Raw genomic sequence first — 24,320 nt, 5'->3', positions numbered from 1 at the left:
TCAGGGTAGATTGGGGAGTGGGGTATTAGTCAGCCGTCCTGGTGACAGTTTATACTGATGACTAAATGTCTGTCTCTGTGTTACAGTATCAGGGTGGATTGGGGAGTGGGGTATTAGTCAGCTGTCCTGGTGACAGTTTATCCTGGTGACTAAATGTCTGTCTCTGTGTTATAGTATCTGTTGTCAGGGTAGATTGGGGAGTGGGGTATTAGTCAGCCGTCCTGGTGACGGTTTATACTGATGACTAAATGTCTGTCTCTGTGTTATAGTATCTGTTGTCAGGGTAGATTGGGGAGTGGGGTATTAGTCAGCTGTCATGGTGACAGTTTATCCTGGTGACTAAATGTCTGTTTCTGTGTTACAGTATCTGTTGTCAGGTTAGATTGGGGAGTGGGGTATTAGTCAGCCGTCCTGGTGACAGTTTATACTGATGACTAAATGTCTGTCTCTGTGTTATAGTGTCAGGGTGGATTGGGGAGTGGGGTATTAGTCAGCCGTCTTGGTGACAGTTTATACTGATGACTAAATGTCTGTCTCTGTGTTATAGTGTCAGGGTGGATTGGGGAGTGGGGTATTAGTCAGCCGTCCTGGTGACAGTTTATCCTGGTGACTAAATGTCTGTCTCTGTGTTATAGTATCTGTTGTCAGGGTGGATTGGGGAGTGGGGTATTAGTCAGCCGTCCTGGTGACAGTTTATACTGGTGACTAAATGTCTGTCTCTGTGTTATAGTATCAGGGTAGATTGGGGAGTGGGGTATTAGTCAGCTGTCATGGTGACAGTTTATCCTGGTGACTAAATGTCTGTCTCTGTGTTATAGTATCTGTTGTCAGGGTGGATTGGGGAGTGGGGTATTAGTCAGCCGTCCTGGTGACAGTTTATACTGGTGACTAAATGTCTGTCTCTGTGTTATAGTATCAGGGTAGATTGGGGAGTGGGGTATTAGTCAGCCGTCCTGGTGACAGTTTATACTGGTGACTAAATGTCTGTCTCTGTGTTATAGTATCTGTTGTCAGGGTAGATTGGGGAGTGGGGTATTAGTCAGCCGTCCTGGTGACAGTTTATCCTGGTGACAGTTTATCCTGGTGACTAAATGTCTGTCTCTGTGTTATAGTGTCCGGGTAGATTGGGGAGTTGGGTATTAGTCAGCCGTCCTGGTGACAGTTTATCCTGGTGACTAAATGTCTGTCTCTGTGTTACAGTATCTGTTGTCAGGGTAGATTGGGGAGTGGGGTATTAGTCAGCCGTCCTGGTGACAGTTTATCCTGGTGACTAAATGTCTGTCTCTGTGGTATAGTATCTGGGTAGATTGGGGAGTGGGGTATTAGTCAGCCGTCCTGGTGACAGTTTATACTGGTGACTAAATGTCTGTCTCTGTGTTATAGTGTCAGGGTGGATTGGGGAGTGGGGTATTAGTCAGCTGTCATGGTGACAGTTTATCCTGGTGACAGTTTATACTGATGACTAAATGTCTGTCTCTGTGTTTTAGTGTCAGGGTGGATTGGGGAATGGGGTATTAGTCAGCCGTCCTGGTGACTGTTTATCCTGGTGACTAAATGTCTATCTCTGTGTTATAGTACCTACTGTCTCTGATCCGTCACAAGTTGTCGAATTCGTGCTGTGATGACACGATGGAACGAGCCTGGAGCTGCCTCTGGAGTCTTACAGGTAAAATCCTAACGTATAATATGTAATACTGTCTGACTAGAATTGTAAGGTTATATAATGTATAATATGTAATACTATCTGACTAGAATCGTAAGGTTATATAATGTATAATATATGATACTGTCTGACTAGAATCGTAAGGTTATATAATTTATAATATGTAATACTGTCTGACTAGAATCGTAAGGTTATATAATGTGTAAGATGTGACTTCTGTCCAACTAGAATCGTAAGGTTATATAATTGATAATATGTGACTTCTGTCAGACTAGAATCGTAAGGTTATATAACGTATAATATGTGACTAATGTCTGACTAGAATCGTAAGGTTATATAATTTATAATATATGATACTGTCTGACTAGAATCGTAAGGTTATATAATTTATAATATGTAATACTGTCTGACTAGAATCGTAAGGCTATATAATTTATAATATATGATACTGTCTGACTAGAATCGTAAGGTTATATAATTTATAATATGTAATACTGTCCAACTAGAATCGTAAGGTTATATAATTTATAATATGTGACTTCTGTCAGACTAGAATCGTAAGGTTATATAACGTATAATATGTAATACTGTCTGACTAGAATCGTAAGGTTATATAATTTATAATATATGATACTGTCTGACTAGAATCGTAAGGTTATATAATTTATAATATGTGATACTGTCTGACTAGAATCGTAAGGTTATATAATTTATAATATGTAATACTGTCTGACTAGAATCGTAAGGTTATATAATGTGTAAGATATGACTTCTGTCCAACTAGAATCGTAAGGTTATATAATTGATAATATGTGACTTCTGTCAGACTAGAATCGTAAGGTTATATAACGTATAATATGTGACTAATGTCTGACTAGAATCGTAAGGTTATATAATTTATAATATATGATACTGTCTGACTAGAATCGTAAGGTTATATAATTTATAATATGTAATACTGTCTGACTAGAATCGTAAGGTTATATAATTTATAATATATGATACTGTCTGACTAGAATCGTAAGGTTATATAATTTATAATATGTAATACTGTCCAACTAGAATCGTAAGGTTATATAATTTATAATATGTGACTTCTGTCAGACTAGAATCGTAAGGTTATATAACGTATAATATGTAATACTGTCTGACTAGAATCGTAAGGTTATATAATTTATAATATATGATACTGTCTGACTAGAATCGTAAGGTTATATAATTTATAATATGTAATACTGTCTGACTAGAATCGTAAGGTTATATAATTTATAATATGTGACTTCTGTCAGACTAGAATCCTAAGTTATATAATTTATAATATGTGATACTGTCTGACTAGAATCGTAAGGTTATATAATTTATAATATGTAATACTGTCTGACTAGAATTGTAAGGTTATATAATGTATAATATGTAATACTGTCTGACTAGAATCGTAAGGTTATATAATGTGTAAGATGTGACTTCTGTCCAACTAGAATCGTAAGGTCTATCCAATAGTTTGCTGGCATTGATTTCAACAAAAATTACAAATCCATAAATGCTCTAGAATGAATGTAGATTTCTGAGATTCATACCAAGTTAGTGAAATGTTATCACCTAGGTTGAACGAGTCAAATTTGTTAGATTGTTCAAATAATTTCTAATGGTATAGAAAGCTCTGTTGTAGCTTGTGATGATGGACTTTTACAAAGGTCACAACAGCTGAGAGCATATTTAGTCATTTCTGGTCTGAAATCACATTGTTTTTTCTTAAATGTTGTAGTGGTTATGAAATTGTAATTTTTAGGTCACCTGAGACGAAGTCTCAAGTGACCTATTCTAATCGCCTTTTGTGCGTCGTGCGTCGTGCGTCCGTAAACTTTTTACATTTTCGACTTCTTCTCAAAAACCACTTAACAAAATTCAATGAAATTTGGCAGAAAGTTTCTATGGCTGAAGGTCAACCAAAATTGTGAATTATATGGTCCCCAGCCCCCAGGGGCCTGAGGGGTGCGGCCAAAAAGGGTCAAATTGACTAAAACTTCAAAAATCTTCTCCTCTACTCTCAGATATGGTAGAATCAAATACTCTTCATAGATGGAAGGGTCTTAAGGTGCTTTACCAAAATTGTGAATTTCATGACCCTGGGGTCTCACGTTTGCCCCTGGGGAGGGGGTAAACTTTACTATAGTTTATATAGGGAAATCACATTTTTGACTATTATTTGTTGGATTTGTATTGGAATTCATTCTAACTTGTATCAAATTATCAGCATGGGATGACACTTTGATGGTATGTACATGTTGGCCCTAGTTGACCCCCGGGGCTGGTGGCCGGGGCCAAAAAGGGTCAAATTGACTAAAATTTCAAAAATCTTCTTCCCTACTCTCAGATATGGTAGAATCAAATACTCTTCATAGATGGAAGGGTCTTAAGGTGCTTTACCAAAATTGTGAATTTCATGACCCTGGGGTCTCACGTTTGCCCCTGGGGAAGGGGTAAACTTTACTATAGTTTATATAGGGAAATCACATTTTTGACTATTATTTGTTGGATTTGTATTGGAATTCATTCTAACTTGTATCAAATTATCAGCATGGGATTACAGTTTGATGTTATGTACATGTTGGCCCTGGTTGACCCCCAGGGGCTGGTGGGCGGGGCCAAAAAGGGTCAAATTGACTGAAATTTCAAAAATCTTCTTCTCTACTCTCAGATATGTTAGAATCAAATACTCTTCATAGATGGAAGGCTCTTCAGGTGCTTTACCAAAAATTGTGAATTTCATGACCCTGGGGTCTCACGTTTGCCCCTGGGTAGGGGGTAAACTTTACTATAGTTTATATAGGGAAATCACATTTTTGACTATTATTTGTTGGATTTGTATTGGAATTCATTCTAACTTGGTTCAAATTATCAGCATTGGATTACAGTTTGATGTTATGTACATGTTGGCCCTGGTTGACCCCCAGGGGCTGGTGGGCGGGGCCAAAAAGGGTCAAATTGACTAAAATTTCAAAAATCTTCTTCCCTACTCTCAGATATGGTAGAATCAAATACTCTTCATAGATGGAAGGGTCTTAAGGTGCTTTACCAAAATTGTGAATTTCATGACCCTGGGGTCTCACGTTTGCCCCTGGGGAGGGGGTAAACTTTACTATAGTTTATATAGGGAAATCACATTTTTGACTATTATTTGTTGGATTTGTATTGGAATTCATTCTAACTTGGTTCAAATTATCATCATGGGATTACAGTTTGATGTTATGTACATGTTGGCCCTAGTTGATCCCCAGAGGCTGGTGGGCGGGGCCAAAAAGGGTCAAATTGACTGAAATTTCAAAAATCTTCATATCTACTATATGTTAGAGTCAAATACTCTTCATAGACTGACCTCATTAGGACTGATGGGTGGGGCCAAAAAGGGTCAATTTAGTTGGCCGAAATATTTCAAATCTCAGGTGACTGTTAAGGCCCTTTGGGCCTCTTGTTGTGGACTAAATGCCAGTTTGTTCAAATTGTAAAAATCGCATTGTTGAAAAGGCTGTTAAATAGATCAAGGAAGGATGTGTCCAGTGAACTGATATTACGTCTTGAGTATAAGCATGCGTAATAAAGTTGGCTTAAAGAAATTTGTTTTTGACTTTTGACCATCTCTTAAGGCTGGAAATCAAAAAAAATTTAATACAAAAATAAAAGGTGGACATAGAGTTTAGTGAATTAACAATTTAATAGAGACGAAGGAAGGTGTTTATTAATGTAAGATCTACAAATTTTTATTTGAGACATTTTTGTTGTAGATGATATGCCACAGAATGCTAAGCGTTTTATGGAGGAACCGTCAGCCATGGACATCTATATGTCTTGTATACAGGTTTGTCTATTTTAAACTCTCAATCACAGCTTGTTTGGTGAGATGGCCCTCAGCTACTACAAAGGCACCCAACCTCAAAATGATTCATGGCTGTTCACAGACAATAATTCAAACTTGTACTTTAACAAATTTTATAAACAATGCTAGCCATTTGCTTTCTCATTATCAATGAAATTGAGTCCATTTTTTTTGTAAAGGAAAAATAGACCCCTTCTGCTACAGTCTGTCAGTAGGGTAGAGGTTGTGACCAGACTTTTAAGACATATGTTTTACAAACTTCCATTTTTTTCATTACTGAAGATTGACCCAGACAGCCTGTCAGTAGGGTAGAGGTTGACTCAGACAGTCAGTAGGGTAGAGGTTGACTCAGACAGTCTGTCAGTAGGGTAGAGGTTGACTCAGACAGTCAGTAGGGTAGAGGTTGACCCAGACAGTCAGTCAGTAGGATAGAGGTTGACTCAGGCAGTCTGTCAGTAGGGTAGAGGTTGACTCAGACAGTCTGTCAGTAAGGTAGAGGTTGACTCAGACAGTCTGTCAGTAGAGTAGAGGTTGACTCAGACACTCAGTCAGTAGGGTAGAGGTTGACTCAGACAGTCAGTCAGTAGGGTAGAGGTTGACTCAGACAGTCTGTCAGTAGAGTAGAGGTTGACTCAGACACTCAGTCAGTAGGGTAGAGGTTGACCCAGACAGTCTGTCAGTAGGGTAGAGGTTGACTCAGACAGTCAGTCAGTAGGGTAGAGGTTGACTCAGACAGTCAGTCAGTAGGGTAGAGGTTGACTCAGACAGTCAGTAGGGTAGAGGTTGACTCAGACAGTCTGTCAGTAGAGTAGATGTTGACTCAGACACTCAGTCAGTAGGGTAGAGGTTGACTCAGACAGTCAGTAGGGTAGAGGTTGACTCAGACAGTCAGTAGGGTAGAGGTTGACTCAGACAGTCTGTCAGTAGAGTAGATGTTGACTCAGACACTCAGTCAGTAGGGTAGAGGTTGACTCAGACAGTCAGTCAGTAGGGTAGAGGTTGACTCAGACAGTCTGTCAGTAGGGTAGAGGTTGACTCAGACAGTCTGTCAGTAGGGTAGAGGTTGACTCAGACACTCAGTCAGTAGAGTAGAGGTTGACTCAGACACTCAGTCAGTAGGGTAGAGGTTGACTCAGACAGTCAGTCAGTAGGGTAGAGGTTGACTCAGACAGTCTGTCAGTAGGGTAGAGGTTGACTCAGACAGTCTGTCAGTAGGATAGAGGTTGACTCAGACAGTCAGTCAGTAGGGTAGAGGTTGACTCAGACACTCAGTCTGTAGGGTAGAGGTTGACTCAGACAGACAGTCAGTAGGGTAGAGGTTGACTCAGACACTCAGTCAGTAGAGTAGATGTTGACTCAGACACTCAGTCAGTAAGGTAGAGGTTGACTCAGACAGTCAGTCAGTAGGGTAGAGGTTGACTCAGACAGTCTGTCAGTAGGGTAGAGGTTGACTCAGACAGTCTGTCAGTAGGGTAGAGGTTGACTCAGGCAGTCAGTAAGGTAGAGGTTGACTCAGACAGTCAGTCATTAGGGTAGAGGTTGACTCAGGCAGTCTGTCAGTAGAGTAGAGGTTGACGCAGACAGTCTGTCAGTAGGGTAGAGGTTGACTCAGACACTCAGTCAGTAGGGTAGAGGTTGACTCAGACACTCAGTCAGTAGGGTAGAGGTTGACTCAGAAACTCAGTCAGTAGGGTAGAGGTTGACTCAGACAGTCAGTCAGTAGGGTAGAGGTTGACTCAGACAGTCTGTCAGTAGGGTAGAGGTTGACTCAGACAGTCTGTCAGTAGGGTAGAGGTTGACTCAGACAGTCAGTCAGTATATCACATTGTAACAATAATAACAATATCATATTGTAACTATAAATAACAATAATATAATTTTGTAACAATGACAACAATATCATTTTGTAACAATAACAACATCATATTGAATCGATAAATACAGGCATTTGTATGCCATACCGTGGTGCCTAGCCTCTGTTTGTCAACAATTACATTGTGAACACAATAACCTGAGTAAATATCTACCAAGTTTGATAAAGTTTTGTAAGCAGTCAGATATTGTCAAGATCTAGGACGAGTTCGAAAATAGGAATTTTTCAACAGTAACCTACAGAGTTATTGCCCTTATTAATAATATTATTCTTAGACCTTGTGAACACAATAATGGAGTAATACAATCTTTCATGAAAATCATAATTATAGTGTTATTACCAGGTAATTTGGTAGTAATTACAAAGGTCTATACTACATAGTACCCAGAAAGTTCCTAGTAATTACAAAACACTGGTAAGTTCCTAGAAATAATAAAACTCTAATATCTGGTAAGTTCCTAGTAATTACAAAACTCTAATATCTGGTAAGTTCCTAGAAATAATAAAACTCTAATATCTGGTAATTTCCTAGTAATTACAAAACTCTAATATCTGGTAAGTTCCTAGTAATTACAAAACTCTAATATCTGGTAAGTTCCTAGAAATAATAAAACTCTAATATCTGGTAAGTTCCTAGTAATTACAAAACTCTAATAACTGGTATGTTCCTAGTAATTACAAAGTTCTTATACAAGGTAATTATAAGTTCCTAGTAATTACAAAGCTCTGGTACCAGGTAAGTTCCTAGTAATTACAAAACTCTAGTATCTGGTAAGTTCCTAGAAATAATAAAACTCTAATATCTGGTAAGTTCCTAGTAATTACAAAACTCTAATATCTGGTATGTTCCTAGTAATTACAAAACTGTAAGTTTCTCATAATTACAAAACTCTAGTACCAGGTAAGTTCCTTGTAATTACAAAGTTCTTATACAAGGTAATTATAAGTTCCTAGTAATTACAAAGCTCTTGTACCAGGTAAGTTCCTAGTAATTACAAAACTCTAGTACCAGGTAAGTTCCTTGTAATTACAAAACTCGAATACCTGGTAAGTTCCTTGTAATTACAAAACTCGAATACCTGGTAAGTTCCTAGTAATTATAAAACTCGAATACCTGGTAAGTTCCTAGTAATTACAAAAATCTAATACCTGGTAAGTTCCTAGTAATTACAAAACTCTAGTAACAAGTAAGTTCCTAGTAATTACAAAACTCTAGTATCAGGTAAGTTCCTAGTAATTATAAAACTCTAGTACCAGGTAAGTTCCTAGTAATCACAAAACTCGAATACCTGGTAAGTTCCTAGTAATTACAAAACTCTAGTACCTGGAAAGTTCTTGGTAATAACAAAACTCTACGTTTCTCATAATTACAAAACTCTAGTACCAAGTAAATTCCTATCTTTGATATTAAGAAGTCTTAATTAGGGTAGAATCACTGAAACTTCAATCAGAAATAAATTAGTTTTTACAGGTTTCTAATTTCATCTGATGTATTGTTCTTCAATCTCTAAATGACATCCAGACTTTCATATATTTTTCAAGTAGGGAAGTAGTAAATCATCTAATTAACAATAAAGTGAAGTCTAATGATTAAAAAAGCTACATATATCAACTTATACCTTCCTACCAAGAACTTGCTCAAATGAATCCTTGTTCTGCTTAAATTAAAAATGTGCCTTTAGCAACTGTTGCTTAATGGAGACCCGACCTATGGAGCTAGCTCAGCCAGCAAACAAACCTACTACAGTGGCTGATTAGATGTCAGTGGTCATTGGTCAAACAAACCTACCATAGTGGCTGATTAGATGTCAGTGGTCATTGGTTAAACAAACCTACCACAGTGGCTGATTAGATATCAGTGGTCAAACAAACCTACCACAGTGACTGATTAGATGTCAGTGGTCATTGGTCAAACAAACCTACCACAGTGGCTGATTAGCATACTTGCCAACTTTTTAAAATTCTCATGGGGGAAAAAGTGTGTGAGCGACATTTTTGACCGGAAAACACATTTCACGCGCGACACATTTAGCAAACAAAAACTAAGGGGAGATAATTTGCTATTGGAAAATAAATCCCTTGCATGAACACTTACTTCCCTCACTTAAATAAAGAAAAGAGGGGAAAAACTTATTTCAAGCTTGGCCAATGATTTTTTTATTCAAGTTTGGAAAGATAATTATATAAGCAACAAGTTACAAAAAAAATAGATGCAAAATTACATCATTTTTAATTATTTCTGGAAATTATTTAACTCACTGTTCACTCTAAATAAAAGTATTTACTTAGATATGTTATGAAAACTATGTTGTAAGATAGATGTCAGTCAATGAATGCAAATTATAACAATGATCTCACTTTCTAGCAACAATATAACAATATAATATCTGAATGAAATTTCAAATGCTTCCTTTGATTTAAAACAAAGACAATGATACAAAAAAATAAAAAGGGCTGTACTAGCAGTAGTACTCACTATATAGCCTATAGGCCTACAACTCGGTGCTTTGTAGGTGATACTTAAATTCTTAGTTTTTAACAAGACAGTATTTAGTTTAAGAAAGTGAGTATTTGTGGATATGTTTTTGTCTTTCAAAACGTGAATTGGGAAAGTTTCTGCCAAAATAAGTCTCTGCTAATTGATACCAAGTATGCTGATGATACAGTGATTTAAACAACATGTTACCTACCGGCAACTAGGCAAATGGTCGTTATTGTGAATTTATATCCTTTTGCTTATTATTTAAAGATCAGCCAAAGTTTAAATGTAGTTAACATTTCAATAAGTAATCTGTCACATTCGATACTCCGTTGATAACATTGTCAGTGTTATTTTCACTTTTTCTGTCCGAGATATACTGTCAAGTAGAGGTCGTTTATGCACTTGACATCAAAGGGTATACGAAGCCATTTGCAAGCATTTAATCAACCATGATCGACCTGCTACGAAACAATCACCACGCGTCCTCAGCTATATTGGTTTTAATTAATAGTTTATTTATCGGGGTAGTGTCACCCTTGCAGTCGGTGAAGTGTCAGAATTTCGTTACGGTCTGTGAGCAGGTCAGTTAACTGACCAATGCCCCACACATATGTCTTTGACCAGCCAGCAAGCGTTACCTGTCATAGGGCTAAGTGAAACTAACAAGATGAATAGGGGCTCCATACGGGGTTATCAAGACATATTCTCCAAAATCGGGAGAATACCCTATGCTTTATCTATACGATCGGGAGACGGGGCAGGGAGTCTGAAATCGGGAAATTCCCGACTAAATCGGGAAAGTTGGCAAGTATGGATTAGATGTCAGTGGTCATTGGTCAAACAAACCTACCACAGTTGCTGATTAGATGTCAGTGGTCAAACAAACCTACCACAGTAGCTGATAAGATGTCAGTGGTCACTGGTCAAACAAACCTACCACAGTGGCTGATTAGATGTCAGTGGTCATTGGTCAAACAAATGTACCACAGTGGCTGATTAGATGTCAGTGGTCATTGGTCAAACAAACCTACCACAGTGGCTGATTAGATGTCAGTGGTCATTGGTCAAACACACCTACCACAGTGGCAGATTAGATGGCAGTGGTCATTGGTCAAACAAACCTACCACAGTGGCAGATTAGATATCAGTGGTCATTGGTCAAACACACCTACCACAGTGGCTGATTATATGTCAGGAGTCATTGGTCAAACAAACCTTCTACAGTGGTTGATAAGATGTCAGTGGCCATTGGTCAAACAAACCTACCACAGTGGCTGATTAGATGTCAGTGGTCATTGGTCAAACAAACCTACCACAGTGGCTGATTAGATGTCAGTGGTCATTGGTCAAACAAATGTACCACAGTGGCTGATTAGATGTCAGTGGTCATTGGTCAAACAAACCTACCACAGTGGCTGATTAGATGTCAGTGGTCATTGGTCAAACAAACCTACCACAACGGCTGATTAGATGTCAGTGGTCATAGGTCAAACAAACTTACCACAGTGGCTGATTAGATGTCAGTGGTCATTGGTCAAACAAACCTACTACAGTGGCTGATTAGATATCAGTGGTCATTGGTCAAACAAACCTACCACAGTGGCTGATTAGATGTCAGTGGTCATTGGTCAAACACACCTACCACAGTGGCTGCATGATTAGATGTCAGTGGTCATTGGTCAAACAAACCTACCACAGTGGCTGATTAGATGTCAGTGGTCATTGGTCAAACAAATGTACCACAGTGGCTGATTAGATGTCAGTGGTCATTGGTCAAATAAACCTTCCACAGTGGCTGATTAGATGTCAGTGGTCATTGGTCAAACACACCTACCACAGTGGCAGATTAGATGTCAGTGGTCATTGGTCAAACAAACCTACCACAGTGGCAGATTAGATGTCAGTGGTCATTGGTCAAACAAACCTACTACAGTGGCTGATTAGATGTCAGTGGTCATTGGTCAAACAAACCTACTACAGTGGCTGATTAGATGTCAGTGGTCATTGGTCAAACACACCTACCACAGTGGCAGATTAGATGTCAGTGGTCATTGGTCAAACAAACCTACCACAGTGGCAGATTAGATGTCAGTGGTCATTGGTCAAACAAACCTACCACAGTGGCTGATTAGATTTTGGTGAGCATTGGTCCATTGATGAAATAAAGTGTCTCACATCAGATGTCACTAGATAGACCTGTTAACATCAGATGTCACCAGATAGACCTGTTAACATCAGATGTCACTAGATATACCTGTTAACATCAGATATCACTAGATAGACCTGTTAACATCAGATGTCACCAGATAGACCTGTTAACATCAGATGTCACAAGATAGACCTGTTAACATCAGATGTCACTAGATAGACCTGTTAACATAAGATGTCACTAGATAGACCTGTTAACATACTACATCAGATGTCACTAGATATACCTGTTAACATCAGATGTCACTAGATAGACCTGTTAACATCAGATATCACCATATAGACCTGTTAACATCAGATATCACCAGATAGACCTGTTAACATCAGATGTCACTAGATAGACCTGTTAACATACTACATCAGATGTCACTAGATAGACCTGTTAACATCAGATGTCACCAGATAGACCTGTTAACATCAGATATCACCAGATAGACCTGTTAACATCAGATGTCACTAGATAGACCTGTTAACATACTACATCAGATGTCACTAGATAGACCTGTTAACATCAGATGTCACTAGATAGACCTGTTAACATCAGATGTCACCAGAGAGACCTGTTAACATCAGATGTCACTAGATAGACCTGTTAACATACTACATCAGATGTCACTAGATAGACCTGTTAACATAGTACATCAGATATCACTAGATAGACCTGTTAACATCAGATGTCACTAGATATACCTGTTAACATCAGATATCACTAGATAGACCTGTTAACATCAGATGTCACCAGATAGACCTGTTAACATCAGATGTCACTAGATAGACCTGTTAACATCAGATGTCACTAGATAGACATGTTAACATCAGATGTCACTAGATAGACCTGTTAACATCAGATGTCACTAGATAGACCTGTTAACATAAGATGTCACCAGATAGACCTGTTAACATACTACATCAGATGTCACTAGATATACCTGTTAACATACTACATCAGATGTCACCAGATATACCTGTTAACATACTACATCAGATGTCACTAGATATACCTGTTAACATACTACATCAGATGTCACCAGATAGACCTGTTAACATCAGATGTCACCAGATAGACCTGTTAACATCAGATGTCAACAGATAGACCTGTTAACATCAGATGTCACCAGATAGACCTGTTAACATCAGATGTCAACAGATAGACCTGTTAACATCAGATGTCACCAGATAGACCTGTTAACATCAGATGTCACCAGATAGACCTGTTAACATCAGATGTCACCAGATAGACCTGTTAACATACTACATCAGATGTCACTAGATATACCTGTTAACATACTACATCAGATGTCACCAGATATACCTGTTAACATACTACATCAGATGTCACTAGATATACCTGTTAACATACTACATCAGATGTCACTAGATAGACCTGTTAACATCAGATGTCACCAGATATACCTGTTAACATACTACATCAGATGTCACTAGATATACCTGTTAACATCAGATGTCACCAGATAGACCTGTTAACATCAGATGTCAACAGATAGACCTGTTAACATCAGATGTCACCAGATAGACCTGTTAACATCAGATGTCACCAGATAGACCTGTTAACATCAGATGTCACCAGATAGACCTGTTAACATACTACATCAGATGTCACTAGATATACCTGTTAACATACTACATCAGATGTCACCAGATATACCTGTTAACATACTACATCAGATGTCACCAGATATACCTGTTAACATACTACATCAGATGTCACTAGATATACCTGTTAACATAAGATGTCACCAGATAGACCTGTTAACATCAGATGTCACTAGATAGACCTGTTAATATCAGATGTCACTAGATAGACCTGTTAACATACTACATCAGATGTCACTAGATAGACCTGTTAACATCAGATGTCACCAGATAGACCTGTTAACATCAGATGTCACCAGATAGACCTGTTAACATCAGATGTCACTAGATAGACCTGTTAACATACTACATCAGATGTCACTAGATAGACCTGTTAACATCAGATGTCACCAGATAGACCTGTTAACATCAGATGTCACCAGATAGACCTGTTAACATACTACATCAGATGTCACTAGATAGACCTGTTAACATCAGATGTCACCAGATAGACCTGTTAACATACTACATCAGATGTCACTAGATATACCTGTTAATATCAGATGTCACCAGATAGACCTGTTAACATCAGATGTCACCAGATAGACCTGTTAACATACTACATCAGATGTCACTAGATATACCTGTTAACATCAGATGTCACCAGATAGACCTGTTAACATCAGATGTCACCAGATAGACCTGTTAACATACTACATCAGTTGTCACTAGATATACCTGTTAATATCAGATGTCACCAGATAGACCTGTTAACATCAGATGTCACCAGATAGACCTGTTAACATCAGATGTCACTAGATAGACCTGTTAACATCAGATGTCACTAGATAGACCTGTTAACGTACTACATCAGATGTCACTAGATATACCTGTTAACATCAGATGTCACCAGATAGACCTGCTAACATCAGATGTCACTAGATAGACCTGTTAACATCAGATGTCACTAGATAGACCTGTTAACATACTACATCAGATGTCACCAGATAGACCTGTTAACATCAGATGTCACTAGATAGACCTGTTAACATCAGATGTCACTAGATAGACCTGTTAACATCAGATGTCACCAGATAGACCTGTTAACATCAGATGTCACTGGATAGACCTGTTAACATCAGATGTCACTAGATAGACCTGTTAACATACTACATCAGATGTCACTAGATAGACCTGTTAACGTACTACATCAGATGTCACTAGATAGACCTGTTAACATCAGATGTCACTAGATAGACCTGTTAACATCAGATGTCACTAGATAGACCTGTTAACATCAGATGTCACTAGATAGACCTGTTAACATCAGATGTCACTAGATAGACCTGTTAACATCAGATGTCACTAGATAGACCTGTTAACATACTACATCAGATGTCACTAGATAGACCTGTTAACATACTACATCAGATGTCACCAGATAGACCTGTTAACATCAGATGTCACTAGATAGACCTGTTAACGTACTACATCAGATGTCACTAGATATACCTGTTAACATCAGATGTCACCAGATAGACCTGTTAACATCAGATGTCACTAGATAGACCTGTTAACATCAGATGTCACTAGATAGACCTGTTAACATACTACATCAGATGTCACCAGATAGACCTGTTAACATCAGATGTCACTAGATAGACCTGTTAACATCAGATGTCACTAGATAGACCTGTTAACATCAGATGTCACCAGATAGACCTGTTAACATCAGATGTCACTGGATAGACCTGTTAACATACTACATCAGATGTCACTAGATAGACCTGTTAACGTACTACATCAGATGTCACTAGATATACCTGTTAACATCAGATGTCACTAGATAGACCTGTTAACATCAGATGTCACTAGATAGACCTGTTAACATCAGATATCACTAGATAGACCTGTTAACATACTACATCAGATGTCACTAGATATACCTGTTAACATACTACATCAGATGTCACCAGATAGACCTGTTAACATCAGATGTCACCAGATAGACCTGTTAATATCAGATGTCACTAGATAGACCTGTTAACATCAGATGTCACCAGATAGACCTGTTAACATACTACATCAGATGTCACTAGATATACCTGTTAACATAAGATGTCACCAGATAGACCTGTTAACATCAGATGTCACCAGAGAGACCTGTTAACATCAGATGTCACTAGATAGACCTGTTAACATACTACATCAGATGTCACTAGATAGACCTGTTAACATCAGATGTCACTAGATAGACCTGTTAACATACTACATCAGATGTCACCAGATAGACCTGTTAATATACTACATCAGATGTCACCAGATAGACCTGTTAACATCAGATGTCACCAGATAGACCTGTTAACATCAGATGTCACTAGATAGACCTGTTAACATAAGATGTCACCAGATAGACCTGTTAACATCAGATGTCACTAGATAGACCTGTTAACATACTACATCAGATGTCACTAGATATACCTGTTAACATAAGATGTCACCAGATAGACCTGTTAACATCAGATGTCACCAGATAGACCTGTTAACATCAGATGTCACCAGATAGACCTGTTAACATCAGATGTCACTACATAGACCTGTTAACATACTACATCAGATGTCACTAGATTGACCTGTTAACATCAGATGTCACCAGATATTTTATGTTATCCTTGTTAACTTACAGACATTTGCCAAACAAGATGGATTATTGAAGAAAATGACAGGATTAATGGTAAGTTATTGATAACTTTAATCAAAAAGGTACATTTCTGAGTTTATCTGATACACATTTTATAATGTGTCCCCTTCCAGTGAGACTGGGGGACCAGACATTTCCTCTCCCTCCATCTTGTACTTACATAACACCAAAGTTTGTCAGTACTCTAGCAGTGAGACTCGGGGACCAGACATTACATAACACCAAAGTTTGTCAGTACTCTAGCAGTGAGACTCGGGGACCAGACATTTCCTCTCCATCTTGTACATACATAACACCAAGTTTGTCAGACTCTAGCAGTGAGACTCAGGGACCAGACATTTCCTCTCCATCTTGTACATACATAACACCAAAGTTTGTCAGTACTCTAGCAGTGAGACTCGGGGACCAGACATTTCCTCTCCATCTTGTACATACATAACACCAAAGTTTGTCAGACTCTAGCAGTGAGACTCAGGGACCAGACATTTCCTCTCCATCTTGTACATACATAACACCAAAGTTTGTCAGTACTCTAGCAGCTTTATTCCCTGACATGTTTAGATCAAACTTCAGGCAATTTGATATTAAGAACAATGATATCTGGGACAAGTTTGAGTTTAAGGGTTTTGGGTAAAGGTCAATTTCATTGTTACTATTTTTAGAAAGTTCCTTGTGAGCAACATCGTTCCCACACTAATTAGGGCCATGATATCCTGACAATTTTCAGTTTCAGTTTTGTTAGGTCAAGGTCACTGTTACTATTTTTATCATCTATATAAATCATTACAGTGTGATGGCTAGTGTGGACCACCAAGGGACATGTATTGCTTTAGCAATACTCAGTATGATTATTATTTTTGTTATCAAAACGTTAACACTACATGTATTTATGTTTTGAAGGCTCATTTGAACATCACATTCTTGTTTACTGATTTTAGGCAAACCTGTCTGAAGTGCCGGAGCTGAGAAAAAATCTCATGACAGAGGATCTGATGACATTATACTGGTATATATAGATAATTACTTATACTGGTATATATAGATAATGATTAGATGTATGCTTGGCAAATTATTATCAATATTACTGACATGTTATTGTAAAATTGCTACTAAAAATAGTGTATTGATTATTGGATTATTCATATTACACAAAAGAATTACCATCAGAATATTGTGTTTAGCACTTTAATGGACTCTGAGTTGGACAAAGATGGAGTGAGTTACCATGCCACATCTGTCATGTCAACCATGGTCATCGATCCTGCAAGAACATGGACGATAGACAAACCAGAACGTAGCGTTGTACTGGCCAAAATAGTGGAAACCATTGACCGGTGGGACCTGGATGCTAAGATGAAGATTAAGTACAGGTCAGTCAGACACCAAAAGTTTTATGTGTTGACACAGACATACAAAGGGGAGTAACTCCACACTGTTATATACATACAAAGGGGAGTAACTTCACTGTTATATAGACATACAAAGGGGAGTAACTCCACACTGTTATATAGACATACAAAGGGGAGTAACTCCACACTGTTATATAGACACAAAGGGGAGTAACTCTACACTGTTATATAGACATACAAAGGGGAGTAACTCCACACTGTTATATAGACACAAAGGGGAGTTACTCTACATTGTTATATAGACACAAAGGGGGGTAACTCTTCACTGTTATATAGACATACAAAGGGGAGTAACTCTACACTGTTATATAGACATACAAAGGGGAGTAACTCTACATTGTTATATAGACACAAAGGGGAGTAACTCCACACTGTTATATAGACATACAAAGGGGAGTAACTCCACACTGTTATATAGACATACAAAGGGGAGTAACTCTACATTGTTATATAGACACAAAGGGGAGTACCTCTACACTGTAATATAGACACAAAGGGGAGTAACTCCACACTGTTATATAGACATACAAAGGGGAGTAACTCTACACTGTTATATAGACACAAAGGGGAGTAACTCTACACTGTTATATAGACACAAAGGGGAGTAACTCCACACTGTTATATAGACATACAAAGGGGAGTAACTCTACACTGTTACATAGACATACAAAGGGGAGTAACTCCACACTGTTATATAGACATACAAAGGGGAGTAACTCTACACTGTTACATAGACATACAAAGGGGAGTAACTCTACACTGTTACATAGACACACAAAGGGGAGTAACTCCACACTGTTATATAGACATACAAAGGGGAGTAACTCTACACTGTTATATAGACACAAAGGGGAGTAACTCTACACTGTTATATAGACACAAAGGGGAGTAACTCCACACTGTTATATAGACATACAAAGGGGAGTAACTCTACACTGTTACATAGACATACAAAGGGGAGTAACTCTACACTGTTACATAGACACACAAAGGGGAGTAACTCTTCACTGTTATATAGATATACAAAGGGGAGTAACTCTACACTGTTACATAGACACAAAGGGGAGTAACTCTACACTGTTATATAGACACACAAAGGGGAGAAACTCTACACTGTTATATAGACATACAAAGGGGAGTAACTCTACACTGTTATATACATACAAAGGGGAGTAACTCTACACTGTTATATAGACACACAAAGGGGAATAACTCTACACTGTTATATAGACACAAAGGGGAATAACTCTACACACGCTTATATAGACACAAAGGGGAATAACTCTACACTGTTATATAGATACACAAAGGGGAATAACTCTACACTGTTATATAGACACACAAAGGGGAATAACTATACACTGTTATATAGACATACAAAGGGGAGTAACTCTACACTGTTATATAGACATACAAAGGGGAATAACTCTACACTGTTATATAGACACAAAGGGGAATAACTCTACACTGTTATATAGACATACAGAGGGGAGTAACTCTACACTGTTATATAGACATACAAAGGGTAATGACTCTACACTGTAATATAGACACACAAAGGGGAATAACTCTACACTGTTATATAGACACACAAAGGGGAGTAACTACACACAAAGGGGTGGGGTGTTAACTCTATACAAGGGGTTATTAATAGGCACACAAAGGGGAATAACTCTACACTGTTATATAGACACACAAAGGGGGGTAACTCCACAATGTTATATAGACACACAAAGGGGAATAACTCTACACTGTTATATAGACACAAAGGGGAATAACTATACACTGTTATATAGACATACAAAGGGGAGTAACTCTACACTGTTATATAGACATACAAAGGGGAATAACTCTACACTGTTATATAGACACAAAGGGGAATAACTCTACACTGTTATATAGACATACAAAGGGGAATAACTCTACACTGTTATATAGACACAAAGGGGAATAACTCTACACTGTTATATAGACATACAAAGGGGAGTAACTCTACACTGTTATATAGACATACAAAGGGTAATGACTCTACACTGTAATATAGACACACAAAGGGGAATAACTCTACACTGTTATATAGACACACAAAGGGGAGTAACTACACACAAAGGGGTGGGGTGTTAACTCTATACAAGGGGTTATTAATAGGCACGCAAAGGGGAGTAACTCCACATTGTGGTATAGATACACATACAATGTAGGAAAGTAACTCAGATTTCATTGTTTTTTTCAGTAAATTGCTAATCATTTGATGTTAAATGATAGAATGAAAATGCTTTTGTGTTATAGAAGGTTTATGATTGGTTTACAGTATCATTTAAGCATTTTTTTGTCAGATCTCTGCGACCGATCCTGGAGCTGTTGGTGGAGTATCAGACACCAGAGGCACAACTGTGGGCGACCTGGGCACTCTGTAACCTGACCCGCTCTAAAGGTGGGCAATGTTCACTAAGTTTACTGTGTAACCTGACTCGCTCCAAATGTGGGCAATTTTGACTTAGTTTACTCTGTAACCTGACTCGCTCAAAAGGTGGGCAATGTTCACTTAGTTTACTGTGTAACCTGACTCGCTCAAAATGTGGGCAATGTTCACTTAGTTTACTGTGTAACCTGACTCGCTCAAAATGTGGGCAATGTTGGCTTAGTTTACTCTGTAACCTGACTCGCTCAAAAGGTGGGCAATGTTGGCTTAGTTTACTGTGTAACCTGACTCGCTCAAAATTTGGGCAATGTTGGCTTAGTTTACTCTGTAACCTGACTCGCTCAAAAGGTGGGCAATGTTGGCTTAGTTTACTGTGTAACCTGACTCGCTCAAAAGGTGGGCAATGTTCACTAAGTTTACTGTGTAACCTGACTCGCTCAAAATTTGGGCAATGTTGGCTTAGTTTACTGTGTAACCTGACTCGCTCAAAAGGTGGGCAATGTTCACTTAGTTTACTGTGTAACCTGACTTGCTCAAAATGTGGGCAATGTTGGCTTAGTTTACTGTGTAACCTGACTCGGTGTAACCTGACTCGCTCAAAAGGTGGGCAATGTTGGCTTAGTTAACTCACCCCCTCATGAAAGGGGGAAAGCAGGGGAGATAAATTCTACAAATTAGCTTGTTTTTCCCAATATGATTATCAAATCATCTGCAACCAAAATGATCATCAATTATCAACTCGACAAGTAATTCTGTTGGAAATAAACTTTATATTCAGGTAACTGAACTTAAATATTTTTAGCCAGCCATTATCAAATGATAGACTTTTCAAATCTTCCTATGTCCATGGTCCATCATCTGTCCATCATCTGTCCATCATGTCCATGGTCCATTATCCATCCATCATCTGTCCATCATGTCCATGGTCTATCATCCGTCCATCATCTGTCCATAATCCGTCCATCATCTGCCCATCATGCCCATGGTCCATCATCCATCCATCATCCGTCCATCATCTGTCCATCATGCCCATGGTCCATCATCAATCCATCATCCCTCCATCATCTGTCCATCATCTGTCCATCATGTCTATGGTCCATCATCTGTCCATCATGTCCATGGTCCATCATCTGTCCATCATGTCCATGGTCCAACATTCGCCCATCATCTGTCCCATCATGTCCATGGTCCATCATCTGTCCATCATGTCCATGATCCATAATCCTTCCATCATCTGTCCATCATGTCCATGATCCATAATCCGTCCATCATCTGTCCATCATGTCCATGATCCATAATCTGTCCATCATCTGCCCATCATGTCCATGATCCATCAGTCTTGCATCATCTGTCCATCATGTCCATGGTCCATCATCTGTCCATCATGTCCATGGTCCATCATCTGCCCATCATCTATCCGTCATCTGTCCATGGTCCGTCATCCGTCCATCATCTGTCCATCATGTCCATTGTCCATCATCTGTCCATTATCCGTCCATCATGTCCATGGTCCATCATCAATCCATCATCCGTCTATCATACATCCGTAAGCAATCCTTTTCATCATAGATTAGTCCTTTAGGGATATTTCTGAAACTTCACATGTAGAGAAGTGCTGTAGGGATATTTCTGAAACTTCACATGTTGAGAAGTGCTGGAGGAATCTCTTAAGTTAGAATGCTGATCATGTGCGATATGTATTTAATACAATGATTTCTTTTTTTCCAGCTGACAGATACTGTCCTATGTTGGAATTCGAGGGCGGTCTTACGTTGTTGGAACAGTTGATTGAAGATGGCCATGTCCTACCCAGAGCTGTGGAGCTTGCTACAATGACTCTTCAACACTGTTCCAATTACAAGTCGTTATTAAATGATGTTAGTGTGGAAGGGGAATTAGTGTCTGGGGAGTGAAATACAATAGCCACCAACACCGCAGATTTTTTAACCACATCTACGAAACGCCTATTGTCTGTCTGTTCATCAGTCCGTCTGTTGTCTACGGTCCAATCGTCTGTTTATCAGTCCGTCTGTTGTCTACGGTCCAATCGTCTGTTTATCAGTCCGTCTGTTGTCTACTGTCCAATCGTCTATTTATCAGTCCATCTGTTGTCTACGGTCGGTCTGTTTATCAGTCCGTCTGTTGTCTACGGTCGGTCTATTTATCAGTCCGTCTGTTGTCTACGGTCGGTCTATTTATCAGTCCGTCTGTTGTCTACTGTCGGTCTATTTATCAGTCCGTCTGTTGTCTACGGTCAGTCTATTTATCAGTCCGTCTGTTGTTTATGGTCGGTCTATTTATCAGTCCGTCTGTTGTCTACGGTCGGTCTATTTATCAGTCCGTCTGTTGTCTACTGTCGGTCTATTTATCAGTCCGTCTGTTGTCTACGGTCGGTCTATTTATCAGTCCGTCTGTTGTCTACGGTCGGTCTATTTATCAGTCCGTCTGTTGTCTACGGTCGGTCTATTTATCAGTCCGTCTGTTGTCTACGTTCCAATCGTCTATTTATCAGTCCGTCTGTTGTCTACGGTCGGTCTATTTATCAGTCCGTCTGTTGTCTACGTTCCAATCGTCTATTTATCAGTCCGTCTGTTGTCTACGGTCGGTCTATTTATCAGTCCGTCTGTTGTCTACGGTCGGTCTATTTATCAGTCCGTCTGTTGTCTACGGTCGGTCTATTTATCAGTCCGTCTGTTGTCTACGGTCGGTCTATTTATCAGTCCGTCTGTTGTCTACGGTCGGTCTATTTCTCAGTCCGTCTGTTGTCTACGGTCGGTCTGTTTCTCAGTCCATCTGTTGTCTACGGTCGGTCTGTTTATCAGTCCATCTGTTGTCTACGGTCCAATCATCTATTTATCAGTCCGTCTGTTGTCTACGGTCCAATCGTCTATTTATCAGTCTGTCTGTTGTCTACGGTCCAATCGTCTATTTATCAGTCCGTCTGTTGTCTATGGTCCAATCGTCTATTTCTCAGTCCGTCTGTTGTCTACAGTCCAATCATCTATGGTCTGTTGGTTTATATAAAGTAATGACGGTAGGAGACTCTCTCTAGTTGGTATATATAAAGTAATGACGGTAGGATACTCTAGTTGGTATATATAAAGTAATGACGGTAGGAGACTCTCTCTAGTTGGTTTATATAAAGTAATGACGGTAGGAGACTCTCTAGTTGGTATATATAAAGTAATGACGGTAGGAGACTCTCTAGTTGGTATATATAAAGTAATGACGGTAGGAGACTCTCTAGTTGGTATATATAAAGTAATGACGGTAGGAGACTCTCTAGTTGGTATATATAAAGTAATGACGGTAGGAGACTCTCTCTAGTTGGTATATATAAAGTAATGACGGTAGGAGACTCTAGTTGGTATATATAAAGTAATGACGGTAGGAGACTCTAGTTGGTATATATAAAGTAATGACGGTAGGAGACTCTCTAGTTGGTATATATAAAGTAATGACGGTAGGAGACTCTAGTTGGTATATATAAAGTAATGACGGTAGGAGACTCTCTCTAGTTGGTATATATAAAGTAATGACGGTAGGAGACTCTCTAGTTGGTATATATAAAGTAATGACGGTAGGAGACTCTAGTTGGTATATATAAAGTAATGACGGTAGGAGACTCTCTAGTTGGTATATATAAAGTAATGACGGTAGGAGACTCTTGTTGGTATATATAAAGTAATGACGGTAGGAGACTCTAGTTGGTATATATAAAGTAATGACGGTAGACTCTCTCTAGTTGGTATATATAAAGTAATGACGGTAGGAGACTCTAGTTGGTATATATAAAGTAATGACGGTAGGAGACTCTCTCTAGTTGGTATATATAAAGTAATGACGGTAGGAGACTCTAGTTGGTATATATACAGTAATGACGGTAGGAGACTCTCTAGTTGGTATATATACAGTAATGACGGTAGGAGACTCTAGTTGGTATATATAAAGTAATGACGGTAGGAGAATCTCTAGTTGGTATATATAAAGTAATGACGGTAGGAGACTCTCTAGTTGGTATATATAAAGTAATGACGGTAGGAGACTCTCTCTAGTTGGTATATATAAAGTAATGACGGTAGGAGACTCTCTAGT

The 24,320-nt window shown here is 38.7% G+C and overlaps 1 protein-coding gene across 1 annotated transcript in view; it reads left to right on the top strand.

Moving 5' to 3' along the window:
• The window catches only part of LOC117339529 (protein zer-1 homolog), a 33,148-nt gene extending 10,972 nt beyond the window's left edge, over positions 1–22,176 (top strand). Inside the window, exons 4-10 of the mRNA XM_033901186.1 lie at positions 1,576–1,666; positions 5,446–5,519; positions 16,380–16,427; positions 17,333–17,400; positions 17,576–17,764; positions 20,140–20,237; positions 21,954–22,176. Of these exons, the coding sequence (XP_033757077.1) occupies positions 1,576–1,666; positions 5,446–5,519; positions 16,380–16,427; positions 17,333–17,400; positions 17,576–17,764; positions 20,140–20,237; positions 21,954–22,138 (753 nt within the window). The 3' untranslated portion in view covers positions 22,139–22,176. The remainder of the gene's footprint in view (positions 1–1,575; positions 1,667–5,445; positions 5,520–16,379; positions 16,428–17,332; positions 17,401–17,575; positions 17,765–20,139; positions 20,238–21,953) is intronic.
• Positions 22,177–24,320: the final 2,144 nt, after the last annotated feature.

The sequence above is a fragment of the Pecten maximus genome, chromosome 1 (genome assembly GCF_902652985.1).
Source record: "Pecten maximus chromosome 1, xPecMax1.1, whole genome shotgun sequence".
NCBI lineage: Eukaryota > Metazoa > Mollusca > Bivalvia > Pectinida > Pectinidae > Pecten > Pecten maximus.
The sequence above is the reverse complement of the archived record's forward strand: the minus strand, read 5'-3'. Positions and strand labels throughout refer to the sequence as shown.